Source organism: Arvicola amphibius, chromosome 9, assembly GCF_903992535.2.
Source record: "Arvicola amphibius chromosome 9, mArvAmp1.2, whole genome shotgun sequence".
In the NCBI taxonomy this organism is placed as follows: domain Eukaryota; kingdom Metazoa; phylum Chordata; class Mammalia; order Rodentia; family Cricetidae; genus Arvicola; species Arvicola amphibius.
In genome coordinates, this window is record NC_052055.2 from 39927249 (window position 1) to 39952817 (window position 25569).

A 25569-nucleotide genomic window follows, 5' to 3' on the forward strand; every position below is an offset into this window, starting at 1 on the left:
GGCTCTCCCGCTTTCCCCCTCTGCCACTGCCGCTCTATCATAGAGATGATAGTGGCCCTTCAGGAGATCCTTGTACTCACAGGGTCAGCACCAGAGCTGTTGTATGTGTACCTTGTGCTGTGGAGAGCCACAGTCGAGTGTAGTTCAGATGTTACCAAATAGCACGGTGCTGGGTCCAACCGCTCTGACTCTATAGGGTCTAAAGTGGCACACTGAGCACCCACCTGGGGCGGTAGCTCGTCCTGGAATGCAACCATCCAGCTTAGCTTTCAGAGCGCAGGGCACTGTCCCCTAGCTTATAGAGTGCAGTTGTCCCCACATGTGAAAGGAACATTCACATCCCTCCTTGCTGAGTGGTGGCTGTTGGAAGCTCCTGCCCCTGGTGTAGAGGGCAGGACCTCAGAGACACTGTCAGAAGCTGTTCATGATTGCTGAGTCCCTCGATCTTGTCATTACTGTGTGTCCTGCATGGGCCAAGTACCATGCAGGTGGGTTCACATGTGTCCTTTACATATGGGCTGCCCCACAACACGGAGGAGTTCATGGGGTTCAGAGAAGGCTATTCATTGTCTCTGTGAGGCAGCATCCCATACCGGGACTGTCCCATTGCAAACTAGGCCTTGTCATGTTGCCTGCTCTGATTTCTGGCTTCTTAAACAGTATTCCTTGCTTAAATATGGGTAGTGTTGGGAGTCTGGCATGGGCATTGTTTTCTGATATTCTTGGGATAGAGTGGGCAGTGTGTATACAGCCTGGACTCGGGGCAGGCAGCTTTCTGGGACTTTGATGCTATAGATGCTCCTCTTAAGGGATGCCCATAGGCAGCTCAGGTTGGAGGTCTACAAGGGTCCCTTCCAGAGCAGCATTTAAGTCTTTATTCCTTGTCTTGGCAACTTTTCATGGAGGTGGGAAGGGGCAGGTTTCTTCTTCCTGAGGTAACCTGATGTCCTCCTCTTTGTTGCAGACCGAGAAGACCAGTCCATTCTGTGCACGTAAGTGTTTTATGAGTGTGTGTGTGAGTGTGTGTGGGGGTTGTTTATCGCTCTGATAGTTGTATTTGTGGTGCTGGGGATTGAGCTCACCCCTGCTCTTATTCTCGGGGAAAGAATACTTTTATCCTGTTGAAGGGGGTTGATAGGCTCCAGTTTAGGTCCCTCCTTTTGCCCCAAGACAGGACTCAGGGCTATGTGTCTTTTGCCCAGTGGTCCCAGTCAGCTTTTGTGTCACAGCTAAGGCCTTCGTCAGCTCTTCTTAAAGGAGTGGTACTTGTGGGTGGGTGGGTGACAGACAGCAGAGGATCACCACAAGCTCCAGCAAAAGGCACCAGCTGGCGTTTCCAGGACTTCCAGCATGGCACATGCCTTCCCACTGGGAGTGCCTTACCTGATGGAGGCTGATACTGGCTACTGTCCATCTAAATAAGGAAACCGCCTTCTAGGGTTATTTCAGGGGAACACATATAAGTGCCTTTGGCTCCTAGGTCAGCAGCTGCCTCCCCCGATGTCTCAAACATTTAGCTCTGAAGGCTGCCAAGTGAGCAGGGTAGGCAGTGGCTATGAATCGACTTTTGTCTGGCCTCTGGTGGGCCATGGGAAGCAGACAGAGAGAACTGCAGAGCTTCACATTTGGTTTGCTGTGCCCCTTTCTTCCTGTTGGCTCCTCATGGGTACCCACAGAAGGGCAGAATGGTGGACAGCAGGACATGCTGTAAGGGGTGGAGGCTGAGGATATAGCGCATCTTACTGAGGACTCCCTCAACTCTCTTGGCAGGGGTGAGTCTGGAGCAGGCAAGACAGAGAACACCAAGAAAGTCATCCAGTACCTGGCGCATGTGGCATCCTCACACAAGAGCAAGAAGGACCAGGTGAGTGCCTGGTGACTTGCTGGGCCTTGGCAAGAGGGTGGTAAAGGAGGAAGGCTTATAATGGAGGCCTCAACTTTAAGTGAGGGTGCTCTTGGGCATGATGCAGAGGCCCAGCTTTTTTCCCCAGGCAGCAGCTTAGCGGTCTCAGGAGTGCTTGGGTGGTAGCAGGTCCATTCCATTCTTGTCCTCCAAACTCTTCAAGTTGTTATGAAAACTGGACCCACCCCAGGGTCTACTTAGCAGAACCCTTGGTGTGGCAGCTGGTTGCTGCATGCACTCCACCTCTGAGACTGGAAGAGACAGTCCAAGATAAGGTTCTCCAGTTAATGGAGGCCAGGACTTGGGTTGACCTGCCTTCAAATCCCTGTATCCTTATTCTGTTGTGGGAATAATGTCTCTGGGTGGACAGTCCTCCCTCACTAAGAAAGGACAGTTGGAAAGTCATCTTACTTCCTTTTCTCCCTCTTCCCTTGGTGGATTTTGGTGGAACTCAGCAGTGTCCTGGCTAGGTGAGATGCACGTTTTACTGCACGTTCTGCACCGGGAATGCGTGTTCTGCCATCGTGTGTCCTTGGATTCTGTACATTCTTCTGAGCAGCTTTCACGTCACACATTGTCACTTTCTGCAGCTAGAACTTTCCTTAGAGGCTCGGCTCACTGGTTGTCTCGGGAGGAGGGCTGGGTGTGATGCACACAGGCCTCTGGTGCACTCTGAGAGGGCAGTTCCCGACTGGGGTCAGCCTCATCACCGGGCTTTTCTCAGAACGCCAGACCTGCCTGAATTCCAGTTGTGCCCCGTGCAGTGCCTGTGCAGGCACGGTGGGGTGTGCACCTGCCTTCCCAGAGCCCCACATGCTCACTGTAGTCCACACCAGTTACAGATGGCTGGCCCCTCGTCTCCTGGCACAAGCTGGGGGAGATACTGGGAGGTCCCAGATTGGAGTTTCCTGGGGAAAGCAGTGGTTAGTGTTGAGCATGGCTGAGGAGCCCCCCACTCTCCTCATACACTTTGGCTGCCCCGAGGAATCTAAGTACCAGTGATGCCTCCCCAAGGCCATCGGGGGTGCTCTACTGCCCTCACTGGCTTCACCTTACTGGGGTCCTGTGCACTGTGTTCACCAGTAAGTTGGGGTGTGTCTCTGCATGCATAGCTGGGGTGCAGCCACACAACATCCTTGTATCATCTTCTGGAATCAGACCAGAAACAACTCTCCACATGCCAAGCTTTCTGAAACTTTTTCCACAGGGTGTCAGGAATTATATTTAGAAACTAATAAAGTTTCTTCCCCAACCCCCCCCCCCCCCCCCCATTTTCCATTCTTTATAGGAGGCCTATTTTAAAAACTGAGCTGGGAGGTTAGGAGGTCTCTGGCTGAGGTTTTTTGACTCTGAATTTGGAGTAAAATCTATTTCCCAGCTATTTATTGAATGCTTGGTATGTGACTGATTCTTAGGAGGGTGACACTGGGGTCTCTGCCCTGGAGGACAAGAGATAGGACCCCAGTTAGAGAGCAGTAAAAGGGCCCCGTGCACCTCATGCCTGGGTTCCATCTTTAGAGGAAAGACAGGCCTCGGGCATACAAATAATTGGGGAATCTTAGGGACGTAGTAGGGGGAGAGCACAGTGTGCTGGCCCCACCTCCATCCTGAGTGATTGCTGCCTCTGGTGTCCAGACATAGCTAAGGCCCTTGACCAGTGTAGTTGTTCATCGTCCCTGAAGCTGTGCTGTGATTCTCCACACTTGCCCAGCTAGTTTCTCAGTGCGAGGCCTGTCGTGACATCTCTGGGAGAGAACTCTGTACCTGCAGTGACTGGCTCACCCCCTCCACTGCAAAAACAAAAACAAAAAAACCCCACACAACAAAAAACAACAAAAACCAAAACATACATACACACGCAAGCAAGCCCATCAGACAGAATATGCGGTCTTGGCTTGGTTTGTGCATTTTCAGAGCTGAGCTTGATTAAGAGGAAAGGCAGGGTGGGCTTCTGTAGTCTGAGGATGACCCTGTCCCTCTGTTTTTTAATGTACTAGTTGGAGCCCCCTGACTGAAATACCACCCGGGGAAGCTTTTCAGAAACTGGACTGGTAATTCCAAGCTTAGGACCATACACCAGCACATCATTTCATATTGTGCCAATTTCACAGTCTCTTCTGTGCCCAATTAGATGTCCATAAAGCAAACTCTGTCAGTCAGCCATCACCACTGGCAGCAGGGAATGGGTTCTGTAACTGCTCCCACTTGGCCCAGTGAGCCCACTTTCCACAGCAGCTGTGTGTGGGTCCAGACAGAAGCTTGAGTTTGGCCCTCGAGTCAGGCGGGCAGAGACTGTCTGAGAGAACAGGAGTGGCTCAGCCATCCTGGCGGCCTGGCATCTGCTTTGTTAGGAGCATCACTGGGTGGGGAGCAGTGCCTAAGTTTGGCTGTGCGGGTTGCTTGGGGGCTGACTAGCAGGCCCACTCGAGGCCTTTGGGAGGCAGCCTGGTGCCTTCTGGGAGGGTGACTGTTGGTGCCAGGTACACATGTGGAGCTGTCTCTGAGGACATGATCACCCTTGCCCTTTGACCTGGCCTTGCTGACCTTCTCCTCCACTTACCTGACTGGGCCATGGAAGCTTCCACTGAAGGGAGGAGCCTTGGATGAGGTGGGTGGGAGGAAGAGGAGGAGGCGGAGGAGGCTTAGCCTGGTTCATTTCTGGGCTCTGGCAGACTCCAGAATCTTGCTGATGCATGTGGTATCTGGTAGGTGTGCTGGAAGGCTGTCACCCTGCAGATGGGTCATGTCTGTGGCAGTTGTGCTGGCAGGCAGGTGTGGCATCACTGACTCTCCTGGGAGATCTGCTGTCCTGCCGCCAGGCTGCCTTTCCTCACTCTCGGGTGGCCTGGCCGCTGTTTCCGTAAAGCCCTGGCTGCCCTCCAGCCCTTCTGATAAACATCGACCCTGCCTGGTGGGAGTGCCGCTCTTTACCCTCTAGAGATCTGTTAAGAAGAATAGGACCCGGTGTCCTCGGCCAGTCTCGGCTGCTGCTGGCTGGCTGGCTGAGGAGGTTGATGGATGCTTGCAGAGCTGATTTGGCCCGCAGGGCAGATTCCCCCGTGTAGGGCAGGGGCAGGGGCAGGAGATGCCGAAGTGGCTGACAGCGGTTAGGGCGAAGACTTTAGTTTGACCACCAGCTTTGCTGACCCATGACTGGATGACCTTGAGCAGAATGTCCTTCCTTCTCCAAGTTTGCTCCTGCGCCTGTGGAAGAGGGCAGCTCTCTGCCTACCTAACCCCCTAGGTCCAGGGATGAGATGCATGAGGGTTTCTTCTGCCAGCCAACAAACACCAGGATTTGTGAAAATTATTGTTAAATATTTGGGGCTCTAAAGTGGGCTTTGCGGATCCCACCTGGAGACCCTTACTGATGTCAGGGAAGGTTTGGAGATAGGGAGGGGCCCGTAGGGACAGTACAGCTGACTCCATTCTGGCTGCAGTAACTTGTCTTTTGAGGATCTGACTCCTTTCCTTGTATGTAAAGGGAAAGTGTGGGGACTGGATACAAGGAGTGGGCAGAAGGTCAGTGTACACAGGGTGACTGTCCTGGAGACAGGCTCGTGCCATGCCATCTCTTAATCTCCTTACCCTCGACACTCTTAGGGTCATTCCCAGAACTGGCAGCTTCCTGATTTCCTCACAGGTCAGTTTCTGATCAGTCTGTTTCCAAAGGCCGAGTGGGAAGGAGGAGGCTAGAGTGGCAGCTACCAGGGGCCCTGCAGGCCTCCGTTTCTGGCACTTTGGGCTTAGTAGCCCAGACAACTGCCTGGCCTTCACGAGACTGGCTTCCTCCACAGGGTGAGCTGGAGCGGCAGCTGCTGCAGGCCAACCCTATCCTGGAGGCCTTCGGAAACGCCAAGACCGTGAAGAATGACAACTCCTCGCGATTCGTGAGTCCTGGCTGGTGGGGCTGTGGCTGTGGCTCTTGGGACATAAGGGAGCCTGCAGACATTTTGACACCATGACCTCCCACCTGGGTGCTTTTACCCCAAACAATGAGGATTTGAGTTTGTTGCTTCCTCCTCCCCTCTTTGATGCACATGTTTCTGTCAGCATCCCCCCCCCCCCCATGGTGGCTGTAACCTATTTCACAGAAGATGGGAAAAACCAGGGAGGAAGTGAGGAGTTGTCTGTTGGTACCCTGCCGTACCAGTGGCCACAGGGTCAGGTCACATGGGAAGGGAACACTGTCCATTACAGGTCTCTCCTTGCTGCCTTCTCTCCTGTAAGGACCTCACCTCAGGCTGGGCACATTAAGTAACCTAGTGCCTCCTGTATGTTGGCTCAGCTTCTAAACACAGAGCTTTTGGCCTTTCTCAGCCTTCTGGGTATAGGGTCAGGGTCAGGTGGGGCCCCTTGCTCCCTATCTCTGAGATTTGTCTCCTCTGTATTTGTCTCCTCAGGGTAAATTCATTCGCATCAACTTTGATGTCAATGGTTACATCGTGGGTGCCAACATTGAGACCTGTATCCTTGTGGCTGGCTTAATAAGAGCTAATGGATCTGGGGGAGGTCCTCAGGACAGGCTGCTGCTCTGTTTTAGCACTTTCCCTTCTTGAGCTCATTGCGTTGCCACTTGTGTGGCACTGGGACAATATCAAGAACTGACTAGAAATGTGGCACAGAGCTCAGGATGGATTCTTCTTGGATTGGGAGGAGCTCCTGAAAAAGCACTCGTGGGATCCTAGAGCAGTTCCATGTGGTGGCTGCTGTTTTCTGTCCCCTTGCATCATCCTGAGGCCTTTGTGGAGTCTCTAGTCTGATGTCACTCATCAGCAGGGTCCTGTAAGCTGACCCAGCTCCCCAGCCTGGTTGAAGGCTGGAGGAAGGCAGTTGGCTTTGCCCTGCTTTGTTGTTTTCTGCCTCTCTTCCTTTCTGGTGACTTGCAGTTCTTTTCGATGGAGGTGGGAGCACGTCAGAGAGTTCCCTTCCCTCCAGTGTGTGTTGCTCTTTAACACGCTCTAAGATCTTTTGGAGAAATCTCGCGCCATCCGGCAAGCCAAGGAGGAACGGACCTTCCACATCTTCTACTACCTGCTGTCCGGGGCCGGGGAGCACCTGAAGAGTGCGTCGGGGCCCCTCTGGGGCGGGTGGCATGGCACTGGGGTGTGGGAGCAGAACTGACTTGATCTGGGGAGAAGTGGGGGTGGGCTTCTGTGTTTGGGTGTGTCCTAGGCAGAGGTCTGGTCTCAGAGCTTTGATGCTCTGTGCTGCCTAGCTGCACACGCTGAGTCAGTAGAGAAGAGGGTGTCCAGGCCCTTGACAGCCCCAAGTCTTGGAGGTCACAGCATCGTGTCAGACTTCACTGACCCATGCCTCTCTTCCTCTTTTCACAGCTGACCTCCTGTTGGAGCCATACAACAAATACCGCTTCCTGTCCAACGGGCATGTCACCATCCCCGGGCAGCAGGACAAGGACATGTTCCAGGAGACAATGGAGGCCATGAGGATTATGGGCATCCCAGAGGATGAGCAGATGGGTAAGGGCGGGGCCTCCTGTGGTAGAGGTGGTGTGACTGGTTAGCCTGCCCCTAGGGGCCTTGAGGCAGATGTGGGTCCCATGGATAACTTCCTGTTGGCTTTGGCGCTGGGGATCTCAGCGTCTTTATGGAGTAGGCTTGAGTTTCAAGGGTTTGCTCTTGGTGATGCCCCAGGCATTCACAGAGCTCTGGCTCTACGAAGTGTGGAAAAGGCTGGCGGGCCAGAGCATCTCTCTTTAGTCACAGGCGTGATTTAAACAGATGGGTGTAACTGTGTCCCAAGAAGACATTGTTTATAAAAGCAGGCAGTGGGTCTTGGGCCAGAAGCATGTCCTTACTGTAAGGTTTGGAAAGGTTGTACATGTTATCAGACCTTGTGTCTGAATAGTTTCGTCAAGCTGAGGTTTGGGAGAGACAGTCTGTCTTGAGTGGTGGTGAGCCCCCAAGGCAGGTAGCTTCCACACACCAGGAGACAAGGCCTGGTTTTCCGGTACCTCAGGAAGTGCGGTACCCCTGCTTAGCCAAAGCTCTCTTGTGGATTTTATACCCTTCACTGGGGCTTCCTCCAGCCTCTGTCTTCTCTGACCTATCTTTACCAAACACCACAGGTTTGCTGCGGGTCATCTCAGGAGTTCTTCAGCTTGGCAACATCGTCTTCAAGAAGGAACGGAACACTGACCAGGCTTCCATGCCCGACAACACAGGTAACACCAGGCTCTCTACTGAGCTGTGGGTATGCTTAGGAGAGAGTCACCAGAGTCTCACTCTTTGTCTGTGTTTGTGGGTGGGTAGCCCTCTGGTTTTTGGAATTTCTTGAGTTGGGTTTTACTGTGTTCCTCAGGCTGGCTGTGAGCTTACAGCACAGTCTACTCTGCTGTCATCTGTCCTTTAGTTGTATCGTTTGTACTTGTGTAAAATACACAGCAAGTGGTAGTGAGCTAGGGGATCTTCTCTCCTGGCCTGAGTTTTGCCCACTTGTTCCTGAAGACAAACCTCTTGCGCTGGTTGCTGAATGCAGTTTCTGTTTGAGGGACAAAGTAACCTGAGCCTTGCCCTTGAACTGATTGGGGTGTTACACTTTGTAAATCACCTCGGTTAGCTACTATTGTTTCCTGTTTAAGTGACTGGGTTTTACAACATGGACTCCTTACAGTCTCTGAAAACATTCAACGTGGATTTTGTGGCTTGTCTGGTTACTTCTGTGGGACTACATACTGCTGTGCCGTGGGTGGGCCTGCACACGTGAAAGCCTAGATTCACTGGTTTGGAGGCCCGAGGCACCATGTCCATAGGCCTGCACTGAGGCTAGATCCAGTCAGTGATGGCACATTCTCTTTTGCACCTTTCTTCTTTGCTCACAGGCTACACGTGGGTTTAATTAAACCATTTCTCACCACTTTCCTTATTTTTTGAAAATGTCAGCTGCTCAAAAGGTGTCCCACCTCCTGGGGATCAATGTGACCGATTTCACCAGAGGCATCCTCACTCCGCGCATCAAGGTGGGGAGAGACTATGTGCAGAAGGCACAGACTAAAGAACAGGTATGTTATTGTGTCTGTGTGTCACATGACAGTTCCGGGGACGATGTTCTTGCAGCTGTGTAGTGCAAGGCCTGTTGTGGGCTGCCACTGTGTGAAGATAGTTGAATAGGGGCTGTTGTTCAGACCCTAGCACTGCTAGGATCTGGGGGACACTCTGGAGAACATCCGAGGCCAAGGGACGTGTCAAGTCCACATTTGCGAAGTGCAACCTTGAGGCTGCTTGGTGTTCAGGATGATGTCACATCCTGTCTCTGCTTAAAATGAGGCTTCACTGTTTGTGTGCTGTGGTTTCTGGTTCCAGCAGCGGCCCCATCATCTTTGGAACTCAGGCCAAATGGTTGTTTCTCTGCCACCTGCTGCCTTGTTCCATGTGCTGAGAGACAAGCAGGGGCTTTCCTGTCTGTGCCAGGCAAATGTGCCTGTCATTCCGGGGCCTGGTGCCCTCTGTCTTTTCTGTCGACTTTTTCAATGGCTCTGGTCATGGAGTTTTACGGCACCAACACTTGGAAGATGGCGTCAAGGCTCTTCCTAAAAGATCCCACATGATAGCTGTGAGCCTGTGGCTAGGCTACTTTTGCACAGGGCCATTGTAGAAAAGACAAGAACATTGTTTTCAAAAGCCATTGTGTGTAATTGCCCTCAACTGTTTATGTCCATAATAATTAAAGAGAAACCTTGACACACACACACACACCCCATTAGAAAATGCTACACAAACACTTAAGAAAATCCGGCAAAGCCAGGAGAAGTAACAGTATTGTCTTACCCATGAAGATTGTTACTTCCTGCAGATTCTCTTTTCTTTTAACTTAGTTTCAATTCTGGCTTTTTATTATGGAGCTTTTGAAACAAGCAAAAGGGAAGAATAATGGAATGACCCCTTTGTGCCTGTCAGGAGGCAGCTTTAGCAGATGGCCAGTTCTGGTCAGTCTTCACCCTTCCTCCCACCTGCAGTGTTCTGAAGCAAGTCTTGGGATCTTACTACTTTTGTAAATATTTCATGTCTTTGTTCTAGTAACAAAGGTCTTTGCAAACATCTGGGTATGCTGTGAGCTGGGCATGGAGGTGTTTCAGCTGTTGGCATTGTACAGCCCCACAGTGAGAATCTGGGAGGCTTTCTCCGTCTTCTGAAACTGTTTCTCTGGGGAAAGCCTCATAGTGAGGTCCCTGGGGCAAAGGCACGAGGCTTCCAGACTTTGTATCTGACTTCCTTTCTCCCGGGTATTGTCCCTAGGCTGACTTTGCCATTGAGGCTTTGGCCAAGGCTACTTATGAGCGGATGTTCCGCTGGCTGGTGCTTCGCATCAACAAAGCTCTGGACAAAACCAAGAGGCAGGGCGCCTCGTTCATCGGGATCCTGGACATTGCCGGCTTTGAGATCTTTGATGTAAGCTCACCCTTTCACACCCTCTGACTGTCCTGTTGATTTCTCGGTTGCCATCTTCTTGGGTCCCGAGTCTTTTTTTTGTCATGGTTTTGTAGCTGCTCACAGTGGTAATCTTCACTGCAAAGGAACACTGTTGGTGTATGTTTAAACAACACAGGTGTATTTCCATTGACAGCTAGCAGTTTTAGAGGGGCAGGCTTTCAGGCCAAACTCTTAGAGACTTCATGGGGGATGGTGCCCGGTTATTTATTCTCCCAGCCAAAGTTTGTACTTGGGGTTCCTGTCCATGAAGTCTTTGAGATCTAGTAGGGAGAGCTGCTGAGATCCTGCATCTGTTGCCCACAGTAGATCTCAGAGGAGCCAAGAACTTAGATATGGGAAACATGGTCTTTAGTTTTCACTAACTTCTCAGTGAAGTGTTATATTTTTTCACTTGTGGCTTGACTGTAGCTCACAGCCACAGTGGTATTACTAGCAGAAGATGTCAGGTGTTTCCATGTCACAGCGGAGTCGCAGAGATCTGCTGCTGCCACTCACCTGTTTGTCAGCGTGCTGGAGATGGGGCCCACAGCTGGTTCTCGTTCATGAGGAGCACAGATACATTTCCATAGCCTAGTATTTTAATTAACGTAGTCAACAACACACCTCTCCTTGCTAAGCCACTCTGTGTCTCATAACTTTATCCAGAGCAGGGCGTTGTCAGCCTGTGCGAGGGCTCCTCCTACTGCGGAATGAGGCAGGGCAGACCCCTGACGCTGTCTTACAGGCAGTGATTGGACGGTTGACAGCATCCCTTCCCTGCACTCCCCTTCCCGGTGGCCCTGTACCTCTCTGATGCCTCTATCTCCCTGCAGCTGAATTCCTTCGAGCAGCTGTGCATCAACTACACGAACGAGAAGCTGCAGCAGCTGTTCAACCACACCATGTTCATCCTGGAGCAGGAGGAGTACCAGCGCGAGGGCATCGAGTGGAACTTCATTGACTTTGGCCTCGACCTGCAGCCCTGCATTGACCTCATTGAGAAGCCAGTAAGAGCAAGCTGGTCTGTCTGGCTCCTTGCTCCTCTCTGCAGTGCCTGCTCTGCATCTGCAGCCCCTAGCTGATCTAGTTCTCCCTGCTGTCAGTGCTGTTTAGAGAGCTCACAGCCTGGGCCCTTGACCCTCCTCAGCAAAGACATCCTGGTCGAATGGAGATGTGACTGGCCCATGCTTTCCATTTTCCTCAGACCCGTTTATCTTCGAGAAATAGCATGCTACAGCACAGAACTGTGCAGCCTTTCACACAAAACCCAGATTTCATGTTCTTGGGACCAACACAGCCCTACAGCATTGAACCCATGGCCTTGACTGTTGAGACGGCTGGGGCTAGAAGAAGCCACCCCCTCTTTAAAGCAGGTCATATTTATAGCTCTTGCCTGGTGGAGTTAGGGCCACCTGGTTGGGCTTTTGGGTTTGTGCGCTGCATCGAAGCCTGACTTGTTTCTATCTCTGGGCCACTTCCTGGATGTCGTTGGATGATCAGGTTTTGGTGTCCTGGACATTGAGCCACATAGAAAGTTGGATAGTCAGAAGGCCCAGGAGAAAGTCTGTTCACTTTGAAAACAGTGTTATCGGCAGCAGGATATGTAGTTTGGTAATGTTGACTTTTTGAGGTTTTGTTTTTCCTTACTTTGGATTTGCAGTTGTCAAGAACCCACCTGGCTCCAAAGTGTCAGACATTCTCTAAGATGCTCTTGACTTCTTAGAAAGTTCAGTGTCTAGCAGGCGATTGCGTCTCTTGGGCCCTCTCCTCTTCAAGAACTGCCTTAGGTGTCTCTTCTCAGTTTGTGTAGACACAATGTAGGGGCCAGGGCTTAGTCAGAGGGCCCCCTAGTAAACTATAGCAGTTCCCGGGCAACCCAGAAGCAGACACTTGGGGCATGTGTGGTGGTGGAGCTGTGCATTTTGTCAGTCTCAGTGGGGCTCGCTAGTGACTGCCGCTGCCACAGACCTGCTGCAGCATCCTCTCTCAGCTGTAGCCCAGACTCGAGGCACCTGGAGACAGAGCTCTTCACTTGCTGCAGCATCCTCTCTCAGCTGTAGCGCAGACTCGAGGCACCTGGAGACAGAGCTCTTCACTCAAGCACTCTCTCTAATGCTGCTCTTTTCCTTCTGAGAATGCCCCCTGTGTGAGAAGCCTGGACTCCCCGGGTGTTTGTAGCTCTACACTCTGCTCACCTGTGCCCCGCTGCTCTTCCTCCAGGCGGGCCCCCCAGGCATCCTGGCCCTCCTAGATGAGGAGTGCTGGTTCCCCAAAGCCACCGACAAGAGCTTCGTGGAGAAGGTGGTGCAGGAGCAGGGTACCCACCCCAAGTTCCAGAAGCCAAAGCAGCTGAAGGACAAGGCTGACTTCTGTATCATCCACTATGCTGGCAAGGTGAGGCACCTGGAGAAGGAGTCAGTCGCTTTGTGCCGTAGGCATAGAAGCCAGGCAGAGGTGGGGTGGGGATGTGAGCCAATATGGTGGTAACTGTAGTAAGCCTGCACATGGCTTCACAGCACCTTCACACAGGCCTAGCGGTGGTGTTGGAAGCTTGTGGAATGTGTGTGTGTGTGTGTGTGTGTGTGTGTGTTGGGGGGGCATGTCAAGGCTGTGGTGTGATGTGTTTTAGGGGTGGAGGAACTGTGGCTGTAATCTGTAGCTGAAATGAGATCCCTGAGAGTTAGGAGCCGAGTGACTTTGGACAAGGTGCTTAATCTCTCCGAGCTTCCATTTCCTGAGCTGGGAGCAGACGGGGATGCAGTGAGCTCGCCTGGGTCAGTACTGTAGGGTACTCCTGCAGCCCTGTTGTCTGTCTTGTGGAGACTGACTGGCACTTGTTTCAATGTTGAGCAGTGCTGTTTTTCCCGCGCCTCATACCTTGCTTCTCCTGCAAGACTTCCGGCTGTAGTACCCTTCTGCACCGTCTCCAGACATTGCTGGTTGTGTTCCATTACGAGGGGAAGGGAGTTGTCCCTGCTGTAGCTAGCAGCCATTGTCCTGAGGCCGCACAGCTGGTCTGTGGTGGAGCTGTGCTCGACCCTTGGCTAGCACTCATCCCAGTCTGTGTGTTCCTGGGGCTTCAGCCTGACTGAGCCTCCAAGGTGTGAGCTGAGAAGCTGCTCTCTGCTCAGCAGTCTCTGCTCTTTGCAGAGCCTCCAGTACTAACTGGAGCATACAGTCTGGGCTGAGTTGGCATCTCTTCAATGGTGACCTCAAGGCTTTCCCGTGCTCTCCTGGCCTGTGTGGCCTGGCTCCTTCTGTGAAGCAGCTCTCTTAAAACTCCCCAGAAAAATACAATAAAACCCAAAGCAGTATTTACACACTACCCACGGGAGGCCTCCTCGCCTTGTGTTTCCTTCAGTGATTCCCAGGTCCAGCACAGTAGCTCACAGGATGCTTCTATTACCCTGTGATGTAGGACATGGAAGGCAGGGATACCCTTACCTGTCTGTCATCTAGGGTCTGAACAATAAAATGTCTGTGCCATGTCTGTCCAGCGGGGCTGCTCAGCACTGCCTTTGGATTGCCGTCTTGCAGCATGGATGCAGCATGGAAAAAGGAAGGCCCATCCTGTTCCTCACTGGCAGCGGCTGCATGTGGGCTAGAGAGCAGAAGGCCAAGATGCCTGCTGCTCTGCTTGTATTGTTCTGGGACCTTCTGCAATGAAAGCAGGACTCGTGTCAGGGAGACTCTGTTTGTGAAAGGTTAGAACAGTGCATACAATTATAGAAGACATGGGTGTTGTGAGCAGACAAGGAAAAGCAGGTTACTGGCCTCATGACAAAAGAATATTAGTTAGCATGGAGTTTTGTTCTGTGATGGACATTTGCTTAGGATCTTCCAACTTTTAAGAAGATAGCATTTTGTGGCATAGCTGTGACATCATTTTCTCAGCTGTCCTTGTTGGCTTCCTGTGTTATTTTTCATGGTTGGCTTCTATTTGCAACACTGCAGAGAACATCTTGTCAATACTGTCGCTTGCCACCTGTTTCTTGGGGATGGCAGTACTAGGCCAGAAGGTGTTGACACAGGGCTCTCTGTGTCCCTGGTACTGGTTATGATCCCCAGAGCAGCTCGTGATCCAGTCTGCCTCTTCCAGGTGGATTATAAGGCTGATGAGTGGCTGATGAAGAACATGGACCCTCTGAATGACAACATTGCCACCCTGCTGCACCAGTCCTCAGACAAGTTCGTCTCTGAGCTGTGGAAGGATGGTACGTCCTTTGCCCTCCACCCCTGCCTCACACATGGCCCGTCATCCTCCCCGTCTGCGGTGAACCCAGCTACCATACGAAGGGTCTGGCACCAGCCAGGTGTCTTGTCCTTTGTGGTTCTCACAAGGAAGGCCTCCCTGAGCTAAAAGGGAAAGGTTGTCTGAACAGTGGCATCGCCATGTCCTCGGAGGCTATGGCCTTTGCTGGCTGTCTGGCCAGGCACCTTCCACAGGCGACCAGCCTCCAGGTGGCCTCAGCCCTTGCCTCACAGGTCTGCAGTCTCTACATTCCTGCCTTTCCTCCTCGGTAGACTGGTTGCTTTGAAGCCGTTCTTTTTCTGTCTCTCCTTTTCTCCCTCTCCTCTGCCTGGGTCTTGCTTTAACCTCTCTGTTGCAGAGATGCAGAACACTCAGAGAGCCTATTTCTATCGCCGCTTTCCCATTCTCCACCTAGAATCAGGTGACTGGCTGCCCGGAGTCGGGTCTCTTGTGTGGCATACCCAGGACTGTGCACGTTTCTGTCTTATTTTCCTTACCCCATGGCTCCTGCCTGGCTGTGCCTGTTCCCTGTGCTGCCCTGGGCTCCTGTCCTCAGTATGCTTGGCACAGGCCTCAGTAAAATGCCAGGTTTCTAAGGGACTGTTGGGTTGTTAGAAGTTTTACATGTAGGCAAAATCATGAAGACCTGGTTAGAGCTCCCCCTAGAGGCTGTGTCTTCAGCTTGAACAGCTGTGTGTCCTGCATGAAGTTCAGATGTGCATGCCACTGTGTGTCTGTAGCTGAAGGGCAGCTGTGTGATTCTTCAACACTTACTTAGAGAACACTGGCTGTGTAGGCCAGCAGTAGGACACACCCAGGACCAGTCACCATGGGGCCACATTCATCTTCCTCTCTAGGACTCAAGTGTTTTCTTCAGCCACTTACCCCCAGGCTTAGGTGGCCAGTAAAATCGGCACCATGGTGGGTGAGGTCAGAGGACTTGCAGCTCTACTCTGGCTTCCATTTGAAGCAGGCGTTTTTTTTTGTTTTTTGTTTGTTTTCAAACTGTCCTCATGTAAATAAGAGAGATCTGGTCACACAGGAGTAGGAACGAACCAGTCTTTGCCATAGAACTCATCTAGCCATGGATACCTTCAGGTTTAACGCAGCGCTTGCTCAAAACTGATGTCAATGGCTGCTGCTTTGGTTCATTTGGTTGTGTTGTTACCCTGGAGAAGGCAGCTCACTTTAGTGCTGCTGGGCGGGAGCTGTGTCTTTTTGGATTGGTCTGGAGGACGAAGGCCCCTGGGCAGTACCCAAGCATCGTATGATACCGGATAAATGTTCCAAGGAGAACCTTGGGAAGACTTTTGGCCAGCACCGGTTTGTTTTTCAGAACTTTCTAATGCCGCGTGCTGCCCTTAGCGTCCTCGCTTTAGAGGTCTCTGCTGGGGAGGACCACATGCATGTCGAGAACACCAAGCCCTGCCTACAGTGGCAGAACATATCTGGAGATCCCACTGCGTGGCTCCTAGCACAGTGCCTATATTCAAAGATTACTGTGAAGTCAAGATACTGTTTACTTTTCAGCTAGGACCACAGGAACCCACATGGGCTAAGCAGGGGTTTAACCCCAGAGCCAGCCTTAGGGAATTCTCTCTATTCCAAACACATTACCAACTTCATTATTTCTCCCAGAGTTGGCAGAGGGCAGGGGACATGAGCATATAAGGCCAGCCTTGGAGATGTACTAGAGATTTGTCTCAGGACTCTGCTGTTGTCCCCCGGTACCTCTTGCCCAGGTCAGGCCTGTCCTACTCAGAGGCCTTTGCACTTCTCAGCTCTGATCAGAAGGGCCCTGCAGCTCCATACTGACTATCCTTTTTGTCTTGACATCTGTCTGTCTTCTCTTGTCTTGAGCCCTCTGATCCATCAGTGTGGCGCTGGCTCCTTTTTGTCCCGATGCCTGTCTCTCTTGTCTTGTGCCCTCTGATCCATCAGTGTGGCGCTGGCTCCTTTTTGTCCCGATGCCTGTCTCTCTTGTCTTGTGCCCTCTGATCTGTCAGTGTGGCACCGGCACTCAACAAGCTTTATGTTCTTCGCAGTGGATCGAATCATTGGCTTGGACCAGGTGGCTGGCATGTCTGAGACAGCACTCCCCGGTGCCTTCAAGACACGGAAGGGCATGTTCCGTACTGTTGGGCAGCTGTACAAGGAGCAGCTGGCCAAGCTCATGGCCACGCTGAGGAACACCAACCCCAACTTTGTCCGCTGTATCATTCCCAACCATGAGAAGAAGGTGCGGATACTTGGTGTGGTGGGGCAGGACAAAGCTGTGTCCTTACCAGCGGGGCTCACCTACTCTTTTCTCATTGGCTCCTGGGTACAGTAGTGAGCCCATCTACATGTGCTTTCCTCACCAGGCTGGCAAACTGGACCCACACTTGGTGCTGGACCAGCTGCGCTGCAATGGTGTCCTTGAGGGCATCCGTATCTGCCGCCAGGGCTTTCCCAACAGAGTGGTCTTCCAGGAGTTCCGGCAGAGGTGAGCCAGCCGGAGCCCTTTGCTTGGCCTAGGCTACATGTAGAGTAAGCTGCGGGTGGACGGCTTCCTGAAGGAACCTTTAGCTAGGGCTGTGTTACCATCTACGAACAGTAAGGTCTGGCCAGCTTTCTGCATTGTTCTCTGTGCCTTGCGGGGAGATGTTTTTTAGTTCTGATTCCACCATTGTCTTGGTGGCTTTCCTGTTAATAAAGCACTGTGGACAAGGCAGCTTAAATGGGGAGAGGGTTATTTGGGGCTCATAGTTTCAGAGGATTGAGTCATCACTGTCACCTCCAAAGGCACACTCCCTAAGCCTCCCGAACGACCACCAGCTGGGGACCTAGCATTCAAATGCCGAGAATACAGGAGGCATCTCTCTCAATCCAGCACAGCCACTTCTGTGAGAAGAGTGTCCCCATCTTAGTACTGGAAGGAATGTCACTGTGTCTGCAGCGACAGATGCAGCCAGGCACTAGGGCATTGAAGGGGCTTTGAGGAGGCGGGCGTAAAGTGCTGCAGCAGCATCTTGCTGTTCTGGTGACTTGGGCTATGTGTCTAACGACTGTTGAGTGAAGATTGTTCCCACGAGCAGCCATTTATTTCTTGGGCTGACTCGCAGTGTTCAGGGAGGCTATGATAAGCGCAGCTGTCCCTGGGTCCCAGGTGAGGATTCTGTGCAGTAAGCAGGATGCAGGCACTGCCCGTAGCTTCTACTGGTGGCCGAAACGCTCCAGTGTCCTTTCTAAACTCACCCTTCCTAGACCATTTAGGCAAAGAGTGGGGTGCGACTGGGGAGCTCAATGAGTACTGCACTCCTGCTACGCCACCTGGTGACCTTAATTTTTGATTGAGCTCTAGTCCATGCCGAGGGGAGCCATGGGTAGAAGGAACAACTTTTCTCTCCTTCCTCAGGTATGAGATCCTCACTCCTAACTCTATTCCGAAGGGCTTCATGGATGGGAAGCAGGCGTGTGTCCTCATGGTGAGTCCTGCGGCAATTCCCTGGAGTGGGTCCCTTTGGCAGTTGGGGCCCAGCTGTTTGTGTGTCCATCCTGTGGGACGATCATTTTGATCTGTGTGCATCTGTGCTGCGTGTTCTCTGTACTCAGGCTCTGAGTTTTCTAAGTGCCTTGAGAGACGGGCTGCCCTCAGAGGCCTTGAGTGGTCAGGGATGTGTTGGAATCAGAACACACAGCCAAGGACTAGGCTGTAGGAGATAGGATTCTGACAGGAGTTGGTCTGTTCCATTCAGGGAATATCCTGTTGCTTTCTTGGCTTCATTTTCTTTGGCCTTCTGCTCCGTGGGTTCATGGCAGCTCACAGCCAGGACTGAGTGGTCCTGGGTCTGACCCAGCATCTGGAATTTGTGCCTCTGGACTTTCCTCTGTACACCGTCCTGCCCTGGCTGGATGTACAGTGCACTCTGGGTTTTGGTTTAATGACCAATGCTCCCAGTGTCCTGTAGCCATACTTGGGGTTCATCTTACCCTGGGCCCTTGCCTGTGTTTCTTATGCATCTTTTTATTCCCGGCCTGGCTTACACAGTGAGCAGTCACTGCTTGCTGGCTCAAGAGTCACGGAGGCAGGGCTACTAGAATGAGACGTTGGAAGAAAAAAATTTTCCATGTACAGATTTGTTCAGTGATGGGGAAATTGAGATGGGAAGGAAGTGAGGCAGGGGGATACTGCCTGCTGTCCAGATGTTTGTCAGCCCTTAGTGGGCAGGGCAGGGTTGGGGAGGTGGTCTTCTCCCCTGGAGTCTGTATTACCTCTTTCCAAGGACCCTTGGCCATTTTCTCACCAGGTGGGCTGCCTGTTCCTACAGGGCCCAGAGTCCTTCCTGACTCTTCAGGGAAGACGAGTAATGGCTGTTCCTAGGTCTTTTCACATGGCCAGAGATCTGGGTACAGGCAGGGAACAGGCCCACCTCCTCTCCTAGTCTTTGGTCTTTCTATCAGAACTTCTTGTCATACTAGCAAGGTTATTTATAGGAGCAGAGGTCTCTCTGAACCCACGTAGAGTACTCACTGACCAGACAGACAGGCTGGTGGTTCATGTTGCTGTCTGTATGGGTAACTTTTCTCATGGCTGGGACCATGTACTTGACAAATGGCAACTTTAGGGAAAAGCATTTGTCTTGACTCAGGTAGAGTCCATCATGGGGGAGAAGAGGGGTTGTTGGGAAGACAAAAGTAAGGCAGCTGGTCCCATGGCATCTGCAGGTAGGAGACATGAATGGCACTCAGCTGCTTCCTCCTTCCTCCCTTTTAAATCAGTCAGGACCCCAGTCTTTAGGACGGTGTCACCTGCCTACTCCATCCTCAGGTAAAGTCTAGAAGCGTCCTCACACAGACACCAGAGGCGTCTCCTGGGCGATTCCGAATCCAGCCAGTTGACAGCAGAGAACCCACAGCATGTGGGCTTTCTAAGAGAGCCCTGCTGCACTGGCACCCACTGGTGCTTTCACTCTGTGTGGAGTGCTTCTGACACTCTTGGCAGTGCCCACAGCCCTGCTGGGAAGGAGGCACTGGTGTTTGCTGTGTGCCCTCGTTTCTTTTTAAGCTGCAGCACCCCTCCCTTTTGCAGTTGAGGGCAGTGGCCTCAGAGAGGGTACAACCCAGGCTCTCCAGGTGGTGTGGGTCCTCGGGCCCAGGAGGGCGCTTGTTTTAATCTTAGTGCCAATGTGCTGTAGCTGCTTCATAGTGGGCAGTGTCCTGGTTGAACGTTTGTGGAGTGTGACTCCGGAGGGTGCAGAGGCAGCAGGTAGAAGAGATCTCGGAGGAGTCCTGTGTTTGACGGTCTGATTTGCCACTTTGCTCTGTGCTATTCCTCCTCTCAGTGACCCTGAGTCCCGTGTTCTCAGGTCCTGGAGGCTCACAGAAGAGGTGCAGCTACCCTCTAAGGACCGCTGGGACGTCTGGGCTGAGGTGGGTCCTCGCCTTTCCTCTGCGGGTTCAGAGTGATACAATCTGCTCTTCTCTTCTAGATCAAAGCCTTGGAGCTTGACAGCAACCTGTACCGCATCGGCCAGAGCAAAGTGTTCTTCCGGGCTGGTGTGCTAGCCCATCTGGAGGAGGAGCGAGACCTGAAGATCACTGACGTCATCATTGGCTTCCAGGCCTGCTGCAGGGGCTATCTGGCCAGGAAGTAAGTTGCAGGGACCCTCACTGTGCTCCTGCTGAGGAGAGCTTAGACAGCTGTAGTTGAAGGCCTCTGGGTCTGTCTGGGGATGGGCCCTAGGCACTTCCTGGATTTCTCATGTCGGTGGTAGAAATGGCTTTTTTATAAAGTAGTTTAGAGGGACATATGAAAGTCAGGCAACTGAGCTTTGATTTGTCCCAAATGTCTGTTTATTGTAATCCCCACTTTGCACCATGACACCGGGCCCATATTTGCCTGTCCTTATGGAGTTGTATGCTCCACGGAAGCACCCTGAGCTCAGAATGTAAAGTCAGTGTGTTCAGATTCCCCCGCCATAGGACAGCATGTGCCAGTGTGAGTTCTGAGCCCCAAGCATGAGTGTGGGTTTGTGATGTTGGCAGAAATGGAGCTCCCCTTGCCCACACCATACTACCTGTTTTGGTAGCACGTCAGCTGCTGATACTGTGTACCCCCAGCAGCTCAGACAGGAAGGCAGCATAGGCAGATATCCCAAGTCCTAGTTTTCTGGGCATAGCTGGAAATCATGACCAAGGTCATAGTTAGACCTTGTACTGATTAGGATCTGCCACTGGTTTTGGTTGGGCCTTTATGCTTGTGAGTGCCTCAGTGGAGGGCAGTGATTGAATGGCCTGAGCCCTTGCCAGTCGTGTGTTTGGTAACTCATGAGCCAGGGCTGTTGCTTTCCCTCATTCTGAGTTGCTAACTGTGTCCTTCACCCTGCAGGGCATTTGCCAAGAGGCAGCAGCAGCTGACCGCCATGAAAGTCCTCCAGAGGAACTGCGCCGCCTACCTCAGGCTGCGCAACTGGCAGTGGTGGAGGCTCTTCACCAAGGTGGGTGCTGGAAGGCTGTGGCCTGGCGCTCCACAAAGAGAATGGCCTCCTCTGCTCATGTAGGGGCTTGTTGCTCACAGCATGAGTCTTTCCTACGGCTCCCCAGAGCCCAGCAGTGAGAGCCTAACCTGGTGCTGTCCAGAGTGTGTGCCAACCATACCACTTGTTTGCTATGGAAGGCAGTGCCTGGGCTGGGCCAACTTAGAGAGCAGCTCTAGTAGGTAAGGCCCTGCCCAGCACTCTGGCCCCATTTGAGAGACTCTACCTCCTGAGGTACCCCTCAGAAGTTCTACTTTATACCCCAGTATTTAAAACCTGGGCATGGTGGCATGTGCCTTTAATCTCAGCCCTCAGGAGACAGAGGCAGGCAGATCACCATGATTTCAAGACCAGCCTGGACTACATAGTGAGTTCCAGGACCGCTAGCACTACATAGAGACCCTGGTTCCTTTAGTTTATAATGCATAATAACTGCAGAATGTTAAGTACGAAAAGCGTTAGGAAGAGTCTAAAACTTCATTGGTCCTCCCCACTGCACCAGCGCTGATGTTTCCGTATTTACTCACACTCTCCCTTTCTCACTTGGAGTAAATGCAGCTGTGTAAGCTGTGCATTCTTCCACAGTCTTGTACTTTGCACTTTCTATTAAAATTCCCATCAGCATCAGGTTTTAGGATTATTCCTTAGAGGCTAGCTCTGTGTATCATTCCTAAGTCTTGGCGCTATAAACAGTGCTGTCATGAACATCTTTCTGCACACGTAGAGATGGTTTCCCAGCAGTGTAATTAAGCGGGTCAGAGGCCTGTTGAGTGTTGCACCAGACTGACTTCCAGGAAGGTTGTACCTGCATGCACCTCCTCCTCAGAGAGCAGACCTGGTGCTCTCATCTCTAGAGCCTGTATTCCAGAGATGAGGGAGCTGTCAGAGGTGGGCAGCCCTACCTGGCCTTAACTCTGCCTCTGTCTTCTCTCCCAGGTCAAGCCCGTGCTGAACTCAATACGGCATGAGGATGAGCTGTTAGCCAAGGAGATGGAACTGACAAAGATGCGAGAGAAACATCTGGCTGCTGAGAACAGGCTGACAGAGATGGAGACTCTGCAGTCTCAGGCAGGTGTCAGAGGCTCCACCCATCAGTCCCAGCTGCTCTCAGTGCTGCCCCCTATCGGTCACCAGCAGGCAGGCTGGTTTGCACCTTTGAGAACATTTATAGTTCAGTGGGAGAACAGCCTTCAGCATCTCTTTATGCCACCCTGGTACAGACGCGTGTACCGGAGGGAGGCTGCTCAGTGGAGTGGGGCAGTCAGGAGTGCAGGTTTAAGCTCCCATCCTAACATATAGCCCTTTGGCTTATTATGTGGACGTCTGAAGCTCTCGAGGGAAGGCCCAGGGTAGAGGATGTTAGGGCTGTGTGGGAGCTTGAGCACTTCTGGTTGGAAACTGTTCTTGTCCATGGAGGCCGGGGGCCTGAGGCAAAAGCACCCACCCTGGAGCTGCTTGAAGATTACACATCGGCTTTCTTTTACTGTGAAAATGTACCTAAGATAGCGAACCTCAAAGGGGGATTGAGAGATTTAGCCTGTGGTTACCGACTGTTGTTTCTGGGCCCCTGTTGAGGCAGAATGTCCTGGTAGAGGGAGTGTGGCAGAGCAGAGCTACTCAGTCCTCTGTGCCAAGGTAGCAGAGGACAAAAAGGGGCTGAGGCCTTAATATTCCCTCCAAAGGTGTGTTCCAGTGATCTTTTTGCTTCAGATCCCAGCTCCTAAAGTTCCCAGCGGCTCCTAACAGTGCCCTCAATGGGCAACCAAGCCTTTAGTGCCTGCCTTGGCAGACATGTCCCATTTTTGGACCACAAGGAGGTCACAGGGAACTTAACCTTTGCCTGTGTTTTTTTGCAGCTAATGGCAGAGAAGCTGCAGCTTCAGGAGCAGCTGCAGGCAGAAACAGAGCTGTGTGCCGAGGCTGAGGAGCTCCGGGCCCGCCTGACATCGAAGAAGCAAGAACTGGAGGAGATCTGCCATGACCTGGAGGCCAGGGTAGAGGAGGAGGAAGAGCGCTGCCAGCATCTGCAGGCGGAGAAGAAGAAAATGCAGCAGAACATCCAGGTACTACCTGCACCTGCTTCGCAGGGCGGGGCACACGACAGACACGTGGATTCAGTTGTCGCATCAGCCTTCTTTGTCCACTTGGGCATCTCTGTAGAGGCTTGCTGTTTGGGATGGCTGCTCATAACATGCAGCTCTCAAATTTCTATGAGCTCTACCCAGTTGAATGTTGAGTTTTCCATTGAGTTTTCCTCTTTGGTCCCTGCTCCACCAGCCTCAAGTAGGTAGCTTTAGTGCATGGCCCTCTTTCACATGCTGGCTCAGGTAGCCCTGGGAGCAGTGTGAAGCTGTGTCAGTCTTGTGCCCCAGTTCACATGCAGGTTCTCTGAGCGAGTGCCGGCCAAGTGTGTCCGTTGCATGCCCGTCTCATGTGTCCTCTTCCCGTAGGAACTCGAGGAGCAGCTGGAGGAGGAGGAAAGTGCCCGGCAGAAGCTGCAGCTGGAGAAGGTGACCACCGAGGCCAAGCTGAAGAAACTGGAGGAGGACCAGATCATCATGGAGGACCAAAACTGCAAACTGGCGAAGGTGGGGCCTGTTCTTCCATGCAGTCATGGGGAAAGCGGGGCAGTGCAGGGCCGTGCCTGCCTGCCTGTTCAATGCAGCGCCGTGGCTCTGCTCAGCAGTTAGTTGCTTCTCCCAGGGTGCCCAAGGTCTCTGAGTGCCAGCTCCATGTGTAGAGGGTTTTTTTTTTTTTTTTTTCCATGAGTGAGGAGCCTGGGGGAGAGGCAGACCATTTTTCCTTTGTAAAGCTCTTATTCCCAAAACTTTCGGGATTGAGGAAATACCAGGTGGCAGGTAGCCTCTTATAGTGGCAGGGATGGATGGGGCCACTTGTCCCTCACCTAAATCAGTTGATACCCAGAAGCCTTTCTTAACCTGACCCCAGGAAAGTCTTGGATGCCTGTTTTTAGTATCTAAGAATGTGAATTTACTCAGATGTCTCAGGTGACCTGCCAGCTACCTCTTAGACCCAGTAAATCCTTATGAACTTGGCCAAGTCTTTAAGGTTCAAGTGTTTACCCTTGACTCACAGATTCCTGGTCTAGCCCTCCTTTGAAAGAGCTGAGGCTTGTGTCCTCAGCCGGCACTGAGCTCTGGTACTCCTCTTCCATTTCCAGGAGAAAAAGCTGCTGGAAGACAGAGTAGCCGAATTCACTACCAACCTCATGGAAGAGGAGGAGAAGTCCAAGAGCCTGGCCAAGCTCAAGAACAAGCACGAGGCGATGATCACTGACCTGGAAGGTGAGACACGCTGGGCTTGAGCGTTCTGTGCACCCAGATTGCCTAGCTGTGCACAGCTCATACACAAGCTGGGCCCAGCTCAGTGCTAGGCCACTCCCTCAAGACAAGGCCTTCAGGCTTTAGGGACAGTATCTGCTTTTTTTTGGGAGTCTGTGCTGCAGACTCATCGCTGCATGGCTGGATGGCTGTCTGTGTGAGGAGTGATAAGCATGAAGCTTGATAGAGCATGTGTTGGGCTCGGCTGTCTCAGAAGCTGTCAGACTTTGACAGCTCTGAGGGGAAGAAAGAAGGAGAGGAATCCCAGGTGCTGGGTTGCTCTGGAGACACAAAGGCCTCATTAGCTTGTGGAACTATTTCCTCATCTCAGAGTTAGGTGCATGGTGTCCCTTTAAACCTTCCGTGTGTCTTACAAGTGCACAGTGTTTGGTTTTATACAAGTAATTCAGAGCAGGCAAGAAGCCTGTGGCCCCTGAGGGCTCAGTCTCTCCTCCTACCCTCCCTGTCAGAGCGCCTCCGCAGGGAGGAGAAGCAGCGGCAGGAACTGGAGAAGACCCGCCGCAAGCTGGAGGGAGACTCCACGGACCTCAGCGACCAGATCGCAGAGCTGCAGGCGCAGATCGCCGAGCTCAAGATGCAGCTGGCCAAGAAGGAAGAGGAATTGCAGGCTGCCTTGGCCAGGTGAGGCCCAGCTACTGGCCAGTGTTGCATGTACAGTGGCTTCCTTCCCTGTTCTTGGTGCTGCAATGCATCATGAGCATGCTCTCTGCTCTTGCTGCAGAAGAGCCCATGGTGAGATACTTCTGATCTACAGTGTGGTCTAGGGTGTTTAATCCTCAAATAAGTCAGCTACAACCCACTCTGTAGTCCCCCCCCCCCCCCCGCCCCTTCCTCCCACATCTGTTTCCTCTCCCTTTCCTTCCCCTCTCTGGTCTCTTGCCCCCTCTTTCCTTGTTTACTTTGTGGTTATAGGCATATACTAAAAATAATTTTTGTACTTTTAAAAAAAATATTTATTTATTTAGTATGTATACAATATTCTGTCTGCATGTATGCCTGGAGGCCAGAAGAGGGCACCAGACCCCTTTACAGATTGTTGTGAGCCACCATGTGGTTGCTGGGAATTGAACTCAGGACCTTTGGAAGAGCAGGCAATGCTCTTAAC

At 52.2% G+C, this 25569-nt stretch overlaps 1 protein-coding gene across 1 annotated transcript in view; it reads left to right on the forward strand.

Moving 5' to 3' along the window:
- Positions 1-25569, forward strand: part of Myh9 (myosin heavy chain 9) — an 83347-nt gene that overhangs the window by 45093 nt on the left and 12685 nt on the right. Inside the window, exons 4-25 of the mRNA XM_038342000.2 lie at positions 965-992; positions 1771-1864; positions 5701-5793; positions 6307-6370; positions 6870-6968; positions 7240-7383; positions 7992-8087; positions 8806-8924; positions 10159-10311; positions 11166-11339; positions 12553-12726; positions 14432-14546; positions 16630-16823; positions 16948-17069; positions 17982-18051; positions 20056-20216; positions 20955-21063; positions 22039-22170; positions 22959-23165; positions 23553-23690; positions 24284-24407; positions 24914-25085. Coding sequence (XP_038197928.1) covers positions 965-992; positions 1771-1864; positions 5701-5793; positions 6307-6370; positions 6870-6968; positions 7240-7383; positions 7992-8087; positions 8806-8924; positions 10159-10311; positions 11166-11339; positions 12553-12726; positions 14432-14546; positions 16630-16823; positions 16948-17069; positions 17982-18051; positions 20056-20216; positions 20955-21063; positions 22039-22170; positions 22959-23165; positions 23553-23690; positions 24284-24407; positions 24914-25085 — 2782 coding nt within the window. The remainder of the gene's footprint in view (positions 1-964; positions 993-1770; positions 1865-5700; positions 5794-6306; positions 6371-6869; positions 6969-7239; positions 7384-7991; positions 8088-8805; positions 8925-10158; positions 10312-11165; positions 11340-12552; positions 12727-14431; positions 14547-16629; positions 16824-16947; positions 17070-17981; positions 18052-20055; positions 20217-20954; positions 21064-22038; positions 22171-22958; positions 23166-23552; positions 23691-24283; positions 24408-24913; positions 25086-25569) is intronic.